The sequence below is a fragment of the Protomyctophum bolini genome (assembly GCF_963924005.1).
Source record: "Protomyctophum bolini genome assembly, chromosome: 10".
Classification (NCBI taxonomy): Eukaryota; Metazoa; Chordata; class Actinopteri; order Myctophiformes; family Myctophidae; genus Protomyctophum; species Protomyctophum bolini.
Genome location: NC_137871.1, coordinates 18,644,747 through 18,657,181, shown reverse-complemented (window position 1 = coordinate 18,657,181; position 12,435 = coordinate 18,644,747). Strand labels below are relative to the sequence as shown.

Genomic DNA, 12,435 nt, shown 5'->3' with positions numbered 1-12,435 from the left:
TAGGTATTGAAGTGCTGTAGTGTGGAAGCACTCATTTTTAATAACAGGTTGTGCTGCTGCCTCCTGCACTATTTGCAAATTCGAAACGGGTAGTATGGAGGGCCGTTCAGTGACTTCAACGAGCGCTTCCAAACGCCAACACAAAAATAATCACCTGCACAGAATTTCTTGACAGAAAGTAGTTCATAACAAACGCTTTTCAGAGAATGCCGAACCCTCGCCAACGAGCACCTGTTTACAGTTCACAACCACACGGACCATGGCAGCACTTCTCTTCTTTCTATTCAACGTAGGATAAGTCAAGTTTGCCCTACAGCTGCAATGTTGGTGAGTTTAAAGTTGTTTAATACAAACAGATCGGAAATTTGATTTGGATCAATGGGCTGTCAATGGAGGGTATTGCATTTCCAACTCTAGATGCATGTGGTGTGCGGGCCCTACCTCCTTCCAACTCTAGATTCATCCCATTATAAAAAATCTAGTGTTGCAAATTGCAGCCAGAGGCAGCAGGAGGTTGCGTTAATGAAAAATAGCGCTTCCAAACTCAAACACTTGAGAGAAAAACAATCACCCGCGCTTTTTTTTGACAGAAAGTAGTTCATAACATGTCTACGATAGATTATTAGGAAACAAACACTTTGCCGAAATAGGATGAAAAAAAAGAAAGAGGATAATTCTAACTTTCCATACAGCTGCAATGTTGGTGAATCTAACATTGTTTAATACAATCAGATAGGACTTGTTTGCTTTGGGTGTATGGGTTGTCAATGGTGTTGCAACTCTAGATTCAACCAAATAAAATCTGGTGTTGTAACTTGCGGCTATGAGGTCCCCTGCACTGTGAGTGGTGTCCCTAGATTGCAGACAAGTACAAAAGTAGTGGCATCGAAACACCCTGTCCACTTAAAAGTGCCACAGTAAATGTAGTTTCCAAAATTTGGATTTTTCGTTTTTGAAAATAGCTGATCTACTGCCTTGGTGGGCTTGTAGATCAGCAATTTACAAATAGCCACAAGCAACGCTTGAGCATTTAATATGGTTTGTATTAATTCATCATCTAAATCTGCATTTTGCTAAGAAATTAGCTAAAGCTGCTAGATAACTGTAGTGCAGCAAAAAGGACAGCCTCTGAGATGTAGTGGAGTATAAGTATTGCAACATGTAAAACGCTCAATTAAAGTAAAAGCACCTAGAAAGTAGAAACTGAACTGAAGATCACACTACTTGAGTAAATGAAATGTACTTAGGTACTCTCCTCCCCTGTTATACGACGATGATGACACTTCTCTGCTCATAACAATGACAAATATATGAAAACACAAACACGACAATCATGCTGCGCATAATCACGACTTCATCACACCAGCCTCTTATACACGCGTTTATGTCTAGTAGTTATTGTACACTGATGCTTGTACAATTGTAATCAACCACATCACATACTGTCAATCGTGCTGATCCGCACGGAGCCTAGTTATAGTTTAGGATAGATGGCACTTAGCATGTTAGCAACCCGCTAACTCACAGCCTGCACCAATAAGCTGCCCCCGCCTGATTAAAGCTGTGCACAACTGCCGTTAATGTCATTGTATTAATGTTAATGGACGCCCGTTATACCCAGTAACCTCAATACACTTTATTTACACATCCCGTCGCAGAAAGCGAACAGCAGCTAGCATCACGCTAACTGACAGACAGCATTAAGACCTATCTGACGACAGCAGAATAAACATGAAACCATCTGCGTTTTGTTCGTTTCAACTTGTGCTACGTTAACTACTCCTTATCGCACTTATTCTCCTTATTATGAGCCGTAGCTCCCCCGCTTACCTTGCTTTGTTTTTCTGTTGTAGGGTGTCTATGTGAGGCTAACCCGTTAGCCGCAGGGGCCTAGCACCACAGAGCTAACGATGCTAACTAACGTTAGCCCACAGCCGAGGCCAGCGGCGGCGCGTCTGCAAACAAGTCTGAATGTAAACACAGGGTGTTTGTTTGTAGGCCAGGAAAAACCGTAAAGACGAAAGAAGTTTTCACGCGCAGACGGTGAGTGTTTTCGGTAAAGGTCTAGTAGTTGAAGTGTTTGTTGTTTTCCAGGCTGTCCCGTTGCTTTCCGGCGGCGCCACAGACACAGCCCGCTACGCTACAGCATGACGTCATGACGTGACGTCATGTCAGCCCTCCCCCCTTCCGACACAAACGAGCGGCAACATTTGGTAATTTGGCATTGACAAACAAATATGATGAAATATCAATTGATATATAATATCTATTGATAGTTTTTGCTTTGTATTTTGTTATTTTTGAGTGGTGCAACCACTCCTATAACCAGCAATGTCCGTATGTTTAGGGTACCAACAGGGGGCGCTGTTGCACCACTTACTCAGACAGGTCTGATTTCCCCCCTATCTCCAGCTTTGAGGGTTAACACAAACATTGACATTGTCCTTCTAACACAAACATTGAATGCCATCTACAATGAATGGTCAGTTTTGAGTGTTTGTGTAAATACAAACATTGAGACAAACAGTGAGGACGCAAATCTCCGGAATGAGATGATGTATGATCATAAGGCATTAAAGGCAATCGTGTCACCCTCCGGCGGTCCTGGGATGCAATACTGTAGGCCTACTCAGTAGCCTACTGTACTTTAACATCGTTGAAGTAGGACTCATAAAATGTCTCTGGCACCCATCTAAAAGACCACCCCTGGGTCCCGGGACCCATTACATTAAAAAACACACCCATGTGAAGTGCACTATCATCTTACAATAACTAATATTAAAGTCTAACTCATGTTGCGATGATTAGGTGATGTTGTGATGATGTAAAACAAACATTAAATGCTCTTTATTGTTAATTGGATTTAATGTTTGTATTAGGGACAAAACAATGGCGTTTTTAAAACAACATTGAACAAAAAACAAACATCGATATCGGCCAAAATGGCTCATTGGCACATCCCTATTTCGATGTTAAGTTAAATTTCTGTATTTTAGGCTCTATTTTGTGCACACACACAACAATTAAGGTTCAAGGTTAAATAATGTACCACAAGAGGGGCGATCTGAGCACTCAAAAAAACTCAATATAAAATCAAGATTAGGATACATTTAGTCTTGTAATGTTTTATCTGACCTTTTTCAATGTTGTCAATGTGTTTGCTTGTATTTCTTGTTGCGTTATTGCTCCCGTGTGCCTTGTTTTAACGATTCTTGCCCATGTTTTGTTCTTGCTTACTGTAATTCTCTCTGGAGTGTCTGCTAAATGCCTACATTGTAACATACACAACTCAATTACATTACTTTCTAAATCAAAATGTGGTAACCCAATTGTGAGTAACAAATTAAACTGACTGGGCAGAGGAGAGAAGCTGACTGACTTCCTTCTGGATCTGTATTGAACATCCAGTATACTGTGTAACATTGATTGATTGAAATCTTTATTAACAGTTTGCAGAATTACAGTACATTTCAAGCACAAACTCAATACAAAGACTGTTAACTGTGAGTGGACGACCCAATTAAGCCTTACACTTGTTTACAACAGGGTCCACATTGTTCAATTCATCAAAACATTTAGAGACAAACAAATAGACACTTCTATGTAGTTAAAGAACAGAACAGGAATTCATCATACAGGAAGCGAAAAGGGAATAAAATATATATACAGTGAGGGGAACAAGGGGATAAAAGAAAACGAAAGACAGAGTGTAGGGCGCCTGCACACAACACCATGCGTTGATGCCATGTGTGCATATGTGCAGGCACCCAACACCACGTCCATACAAAAACATAGTACAATCCAGATAAAAATTCAGCTTTTACAGAGGCCAGTTTCGAATTGCAGCCATCCGTAGGTGCCCTTTGAGAGCAGTTTTGAAGGAGCCAAGGGATTCACATGTCTTAATGACTGTTGGTAGGGCGTTCCACATTTTAGTCGCATAGGAGCGAAAAGAATTTAGTCCCTTGTTTGTGCCGAACTTGGGTTGTACATGGTTTGTTGCACTCCCTCTGGTGTTGTGGTTGTGGTTGTGGCATGTGAACATGCATAGCAGTGCAAGATGCTATAACATAACATGGGCATTGCACTGTGTATTCTGCTTCCAGAGCTCATGACCCAATGTTAGCAGTTAGCACAAAGAAAATATATCAAATTAAATGTATTATACAGAGATTTAATTATATTTTCTGGCACTTGGGAAATGTTAAATTGGAGATGTGGATGCTTTATTAAGTGCCTAAAACTACCTGTTATCACCATGTTAAACCTTGTTGACTGATTGATATTATTCTATGAAAGCTGCAAAGAGCATTGTTAATTTCGGTGTATATACACTGCATGTTGTATGGAGTTGTGTTTGAGATCTTGCCACCGTAGCCTAGTATGCAGTCCAAGCCATTATCTACTTTGTTTGAAGATTAAGTTGATAGTTTCACTGATTAAATATATTGCAATATTTCTTGGGTGGAATCAGGAAGGTGATCTAAAAAAAATATATATATTTTTCTATTTCTATTTCTAGTCCCCATTTGCAGCATCACTGACTGCCATCAGTGCATGTTTGTAGTGTATGAGGCTTAAATCTTATGTAGCTATTGGACACATTAACAAATTAAACATACAATGGATGCCCCCTGCTGGAATGTGTCACAATGACCACACTCCGGAGGTAAATAAGAGAACCCAGTGTAAGCTGTAGTAGTGGTTTCACTAAGGACAAATATCCATGTTTTCAAATAAAAGCTTTTATTAAAACAAATTCAAAATTAAGACAACTTTAAAACTCAATAGAAACCTTTTTAAGTATTAACTCCTATATATTATATTTTAAACATAATTAACACAGATCTATTGTGAATTATATTATTATATATATATATTATATTATATTTGTACTTGGGCTGTCTGCTCTCATGAAAGTTTATAGTTAGAGAAATTCAAAGTCCAGCCGTCTGCTGTCCAGCCTCTCCCACCCCTCACTGGGGAAAGTTCTGGGGGAAAAACAGAAACGGGGCGAGTAGTCTTGTTACCAACTTGCAGAAGTCCCGAGTGCGATAACTGCACGATCACAAAGGCTCCGTGAGCTCAAACTCTTCACTAAGCGGTCACGAGACTTCGCGGAAGGTTTCATTACAGAACTGAACATGGAAATCACTGAGCTCGGCAAGAAACGTGATGACCTGGAGCATTGCTTTGATGAACGCCATCGCCTTGTCGATCACCATCGCCTTGTCCTGTTGCTGTCAAGCCTGCCCGCTCTGCTGAACAAGGACCTAACAACACTGTGGTTGACTTCAAACTGCTTGATACCAACTGAGTTAGGAGATGTGCAACTCTTCTGGATCAGGAAGTCACTCTGCAGCGGCTGAAGGCTTGTGCTGAAAAACGGGCAAGCACCGGGGCGAGTAGTCCAGTATTCCTGCAAGTTTGGATTCGTATTCCGTCTCAAGTAGTACAACGTGGTGATTTTTGTGGTCCGTTGTCATGCAACCACCACAAATAAATGCCTGGTCAGTCTTACAATAGAGGTCAATGTGCCTGTGATGGTTCTTGCACAACCTGTCTTCAAGACCTGATAGAGGTGCAGATAAAGTGTGGCCCCTGAGGCCTGCAACTCTCAGGTGAGGCTCCAGGTGCGTCTCACAGAAAGAAGTTAGGCATACTAGACAAGACTAGACAAGACACAACAGCCATGTCCTTCCTCACAGAACAGATATCACAAAGAATGTCATGAGCAGATTGGTTTTCTAGAAGTTGAGCCCACTTCTTATGTCCTATAGCCAACTCTGACAAGACAGTATTGACTTGCATTTGAGGTCTGGTTGGAAACCTTGTATTACACAGAGGACACTGGTAAATGACCCTGGTGTCCCAGTAGTCTTGAATACACGCCTTGCAGAAGCTGTGGCCACATGGTGTGGTGACTGGTTCGGTGACCACATCGCACATCGCACAGTTCTCACCGGTAAGAAGAAACCTTGCAGCTGCCATATCTGGATAGGAGGAGAAAAAGAAAAAGACAAACGATATGAATCTTAAAGCCATTTCAGTTAAAGATACATTTAGCATCCCCATTCCAGGGCTAACAGTCAGTGAAAATCTACAAACTCGCATAGACATTTAGTGATAGCAACATTTAGTGTATAGCAAAAGCAGGCAGCCAACTCAATACTGTACTTAAGTACAAAGTTATATTTCTCTTATTTTTTAACTTCACTGGGCATTTCCAATTTTCAGTACCAACAGTTTACTTCTACTCCACTACAACTCAGATGCAAATATTGTAGCTTTACTCCACTACGAACTGAAAACATTAAACAACCAGGTGCTCAGAGATGTAAGTCAGTAAAGTTGATCAAAGGGGATGAAACTGATACAAATCGATGGACCGTTAGAGCAAATCATGTTGGTTTAATAGTATTTTCCCTTTTTTTTTTACTCGAGAGTGCCAGGATCCCCCCTTTTTCTCTGATATAACCACTTCAGCCCTACATTTTGGGCATTTGAAAATGGCAGATAGCTCACTGTGAGCTTGAGCTTGTAGATTTGCCATTTTCAAAAGATTGTTATACATTTGAAAACTTGTGAAATGGGGGTTTCTGCATAAGTATGTGTATTTTGATACCAATAGGTCTACTATAATGTAGTTTTACTCAAGTAAATTTTTAACCAGTTTGTTCTTGAAATATTTCTACATTGCAGTATTGATATTTAACAAGAATCTGACATTTGATTGAATTAATACATTTTCTTCTTACCTCGACTGTGGTGCAATTAAGTTTCAAAATAAAATAAATAAATCACTATGTGTGGGTTCACACAGGGTGGCTGTTGACACCAAACTTGTGCAAAGCTAGCCTTTTTGACTAGTGAACACAGCTGAAAGGAATCACGTTCAAGTTCAAGTTCAAGTTTTAAAGTTGAACAATCGGATAGCGGTGACGTCAGTTTCACATGACTACACAGATCTACTGATCTGGATATTTTGGGAAATCTTCACTTATTTATCTCTTTCCAAAAACCTCCGTTTGAGTGGCCGAAAACGCTGTTTGCGTGTGGCTGAAAGGCCAAAACGCACAAAAAAAAATGCGTTTTGCAAAAGATCCATATAGTTGTAGCCCAGGCCTTAGTGTGTGTCTCTAGTCTCTGTGCACTAAAACAAGTGATTGAGTTCAAAAGTACAGGTCTGTGTAATACATTATGGGTTTCTGCATACCATACATGTGTGCATTGTTACTACCAGCAGCTATAGCCTAAGCATACCAACATTTGGTAAAAGCTGCAGTAAAATAAATACATGTAATGTATTTATTTTACAGCTGTTTTTACTTGAATGTATTCTGGTAACTGAGTGAGAAAACGTAAACGAGTGTCAGACTCAGTCAGAAGTTAAAACGTTTTGAATGTTGTCTTGGATTCACCTTTGTGTGTTTACATCATTCCGTTTATATAACCTTTACAATTATAAAAGCTTTTTACTAAATGTACTCTGCTTTCATGCCAGAAGACTGGAGTATATCGTGCTGAAATCCTATGTATTAAATCGAGAATTACTTTGTATTGAGAATCGTTTTGAGTCGGGGAAAGTCGCTTTTGAATTTAAAAAAAAAGGTTTTTGGATCGAGAATCGATTTAGAAATAAATCTATTTTGAATCGAATCGCGACCTCGAGAATCAGAATTTAATCGAATTGTGGGACACCCAAAGATTCACAGCCCTAATGATGTCAGTCATATATGACATATCTGATTTGGGGAAAGGCTTTAAGCCTGATTCTCCCAATTGACTTCCATTATAGAATTAAAGTTAAATATTTAAAAAGTATGAAGCGTCTGTGGAGATACTTAGCTCCCGAAAAACAGATACATACACACAGACAGAGAGACAGACTCTCTTATAGTAGGCTAGTCCCTCCAAACAGTGTCATGCCACAATAAAAAGATCACACCCAGTGTGAAGTGAGCGGTGCGTTTGATGCAGGGGTTTATGAGGTAATGACACAGTAACTATAGACACAGCAACCACAGTAATCGTGCTGAAATAGACTAATAGACTATGTGCTACACAAATAGAAAAGTGTTGGGCGGCTAGGAACGCTCAAACATTATTTTGAAGTATGAGTTGGCACCAAAACACGCAAAAAATGTTTAAAATAAATAAACATTTCCCATCCTGGTCAATTTCATCTGTTAGACATCAGAACCGAGTGTCAGAGGTCACTGAAGATCAACAAGAACATTTAGAATCATATTATTATTGTACATATTCATGTCCCTCGTGATTCTCAACCTCTTTAATTTCAAAGACACCCCGCGTTCTTATATGCATTAGGCCACATGCAGACACTTGAAACCAGTGTTTTATTTTAATCTCTCGCATCCCAATATACATAATATATATATATATATATATATATATATATATATATATATATATACATATAATCTTAACTCGTAAACCAACTAAATGGAAAAAGTGGCACTCCAAAATGCAAGACTGGCTCGGATGTAATTTCTCATGTTTAATTGCGAACACTGAAGCGTTCCGCCAGAGCCTTCTTCAGAGCAGTCTGAGCCAGTCTTTCACCTTTTATTTGAGTGCTGCTTTTTCCATTTAGTTGGTTTATGAGTTAAGTTATTTTCAAAGCTGAGCACCCACTGCCTCAACCAAGCGCAGTTTCCAGAGGAAGCGTACCTGTTTCTTTCTATACACTGAAAAATCCTCAGTGCTAATTTAACCCTGAGAGTGTAAAAATGGAACCAAATGGATGTGTAACCCGACGTTGGGAGCCAATGCAATATGCATCAAGTTTTGGAAGGCCCCCTATAGAGTTGGACTCTGGATTAAGTATGGGTCAGAATGTGAATGTGGTTGATAAGCTTGAACTGTCGAGAAGGTGTTTGTTCCACTCCTCACAAAGCTGGGGCTGTCACCCCACAGAGCTTGGCGCTCCTTCAACTTGCATCTCTTACGCACCTCTTTGTCCATTGCCACAAGCTTCTCACGCACCTGGGCTATGCAGTTCCCCGGAATTGTAATGCCAACCTGCTTGTTATGCTGTCTGGTTTTGAGGCGAACTATCTGCAGGATGCTGGAGCTGTTGATGCCGGAGACCACGTCAGCCACGCGATTCCACACGTGCAGCAGAGTGCCGCACAGCACGTGGTACTGACGGATGCGCATGCCGTGCATACAGTGTTGTCCCTGTTCAATCTTCTTGCATCTCCCATTCCAGTTGGCATGGCTGCACTTCTTGAAGGAGAAGGTGAACTGGTTCTCCCAGCTTGCCTTTGCCTGGTCTGGAGTCACCTTGTGATAACGTTGCAGCAGGTTGTCTAGGCTCTCAGGGAGGGCCTGCTTGCCAATGTTGGGCTTGTACACCACACAATACTTACCTTGACCTGGGCTCTGCTTGGCTAGCAGTACACATGGTTGTGTACCTCGTAGCTTGTGAGATAAGTAGAAACCCTCATCAGTGCAGCTGACATTCTTTGCCTTTTCACAGGCCTGGTCCCATGGCATACCTCTATCCACGCTAATCTTGTACAAAACAACCTGTCCGTCCTGAGCATATCCTGTTGTCAGGAAAGTCTCCTGTTTCTCCTCATAGATCTCATTATTACCAGGGGCAAGGTCTAGGATTCCCATGTCAAAATTGCCCTCCTTCTTTGCCTTCTCAATTAGGTAGTCAAAGTTGTCATAAAAGTACTGGAAGAGATAGTTCTGCTTGTTTACTTCCAGGCCCAGTATCCGGTTCAAGAACTTAGTGATGTTGCAACGTTTCATACAAAAGATGCCTACATCCACCAGACCACTCTTCATGGCACTGAAGAACTTGGCCTCATCCTCGGGGTAGCCTTTCGGCATGTGTACCTTGTTCTCTATGTGACCCAGGATTGCTTTGATTGTTGTATCCAGAGCCTTGGTACCATACTTGTTTACAAAGTTGTAGTTAACTAGGTTGCTGGTCTCAGTGGCTCTTCTATCCCCATGGGTCAATGCACCCAGGCTTTCTAATCTCTTGGCCACGATGGAGGCAAAGCGTCTCTCCCCAGCCAGTTCAGAGATAAGGAAGACGTACTCCGGGGCCATTACCTGATTGGATCGATGTGTGCGACCAAACTGCTGTATGGCTCGGTCTGCACTCCAGGGCAGCTCCAAGGTCATATGGACCCTGCGCCTCTGGTTCTTCACCCTTTTATCTGCCTGCAGGGAGATACCAGAGCTGGCTGCCTCAGAGATGATGGCCACCAACTTCTCTCCGCTCATAAAGCGGTCTTTTTCCTTGATGTTGATGTATTCGATGTTGAGGCCCTGCTCTGCCCGCGACTCATAGCGTATGCTGCCATCTGGCTGCCGCACCACGCGACCCTTACGGCTCGTCATCTCTGAGACTTTCTCTGGTCCTCCAAACTTATCAATGAGCTCGTCCAGCGTGTTGAGAGGGAGGTACTTTCCCAGTTCGGATATCTTGTTGAGAAGGCCCTGCTTCATCTCCTCTATCCTGGCTGTTTTGCAGTTAGAGTGGATATTGAACATGACATCGTCGTGGCTTAGCAGGGAGTCTGGTGAGGAGCCGGAGTCCATGTCCATACTGTCTGAGTCACTGTTACTGTCGACGTAGTTTCTGAAGATGACACCAGCTCTGTCCTCTGTGTACTTAGTTTGCTTGGGCTGGCCGCCCTGTGACTTATGTTTTCTCTTATGTCCTGCCCTCATTTTCTCAGAGGGAAAATGATTCATGACCAGGGCTCGGAAAACACCCTCTGCAAGTGAGATGAATCTGTCGACGTGGCCATTCTCATTCAGGAATTGTCTGGTGCGGGCCTCCCCTGTGGACTGCAGTCCAATGACTATGCACTTCCCAGCCTCCAGCTCTTTCTGGGCCAGTTCCACCAGATAGTCGACCTTGGCTGCGATGCAAAGGTATTTGAAGAATCGCTGGTGGGACCCCCAGAAATGTGCCCACAGATGCCTCTTGTTAGTCAGATGCAGCTCGTCTGCTGCGCACGTGAACACCTGCAGAGCCTCCACCCACAGTTGACAAGATTTGTTGTAGACAAGTTTAAAGTCATTGTCCAGGCTGATCTCCTTGACATGAAATGACACACCTGAGAAGCTCAACTGCCTGGCGATGTACATGCCACTCAATTTCATGTCCATGGCAACAATCTCCATTGCACCGACACCCCTCTTCTCAATGGCGTGCAGGAAGTCATCAAATGTTTTAAAGGGTGTTCCATCTCCCCAGATCCCCAGTCGGCTCATATAGATCATGTTCTTTGGCTCAGAGGCACCTGTGGCACTGGCATAGACCACTCTAGCCTGTGGCAGCTTGTTCTGTAGGTCTAGCACAGCCTTGGCCATCTTGGCCTTAAAAATACTCTTCATCCAGGCATTTTTTGCTTTGTGGCATTCATCAAAAACAATGACTCCATCAAATTCTGCTGTGCACCAATCCAGGATTTGTTTGATCCTGGTCCGGTACTGCCCTCCTGCCTGGCTCTCTCCAATCAAAGCAGCATAGGTCACAAACAGGACTCCTTCTGAGGCAACTATGTCTCCATACTTAATCTTGCTTAAGGCATAAACAGGAATATTGGATGCATCTATGTCTTTGAGATCTCTTTCTGCATCGAATTTCAGATCATTGGATACACTGAACCATAATGTCTTCTTCCTTCCCTTCAGGTAGTTATTCAGTATTATTCCGGCAATGGTGCGTCCCTTCCCCACCCCCGCACCATCTCCGATTAGGAAGCCTGCTCTCTGGTTGTTGAGGAGGATCATCTTGTGCTGTTGGCAGGCATAGATGATAGACTCGAGCTGCAGTGCTGACAACTGGCCACTGTTGATGATGGATTCTGGTATGGAGAGGTTGTAGGTGATGTCCGGTGGAGGGACACTGGATAGTGTGTTGGTCTCTACCACTATGTCCGGATGGGCGATTCCTATGGTGGATTTGGAAGGTTTGTAGTCAGTATAGATTTCTACATGTCCCATCTGCTCCGTCTCCTCCATCTCTGCATCCTCCTCCTCCTCCTCTGTGGGTGCCGGGGTTGGGCTGCTTTCTATCTTTTCATCTTTGTTGCTCTGAAAGCTTCTGCCACAAAGCTCTAGCTGGCTCTGTGCTGGGCTGTTAGTGGTACTGCTTATGTCCCAGTGGTAGGGCACCATGGCCAGGCTGTCAACCTCCTGGGGTGGGTTGAAGAGGAATCGCGAGTACTGAGTGCTGCTGCTGTTCCAGTGGTATTGATGCTGGTTTCCAAATTGCATAGTATATGTGGGTGGCAAATTTGTTCTCTGAACCTGGAATCCTGCTAGAAGTGGGGTGCTGTTAATGGCAGATACATCTTCAAGCCTCGCTAAATCCTGAAACCGTAGGCTCTGTGCTGGTGTGCTGTTTACGACCCAGAAGGTTGGCGCAGTGGCCAT

General features: G+C 42.7%; 2 protein-coding genes across 2 annotated transcripts in view; both read right to left on the bottom strand.

Moving 5' to 3' along the window:
* LOC308322828 (ETS-related transcription factor Elf-2-like) overlaps positions 1-2,130 on the bottom strand; it is a 13,208-nt gene extending 11,078 nt beyond the window's left edge. The window contains exon 1 of the mRNA XM_080774303.1: positions 1,831-2,130. The gene's annotated coding sequence lies outside the window, so the exon portion shown is untranslated. The remainder of the gene's footprint in view (positions 1-1,830) is intronic.
* LOC308322209 (protein strawberry notch homolog 2-like) overlaps positions 1-12,435 on the bottom strand; it is a gene marked incomplete at both ends in the record, with an annotated part of 12,621 nt that extends 186 nt beyond the window's left edge. Inside the window, 2 exons of the mRNA XM_080773403.1 lie at positions 8,917-12,044; positions 12,288-12,435. Coding sequence (XP_080629529.1) covers positions 8,917-12,044; positions 12,288-12,435 — 3,276 coding nt within the window. The remainder of the gene's footprint in view (positions 1-8,916; positions 12,045-12,287) is intronic.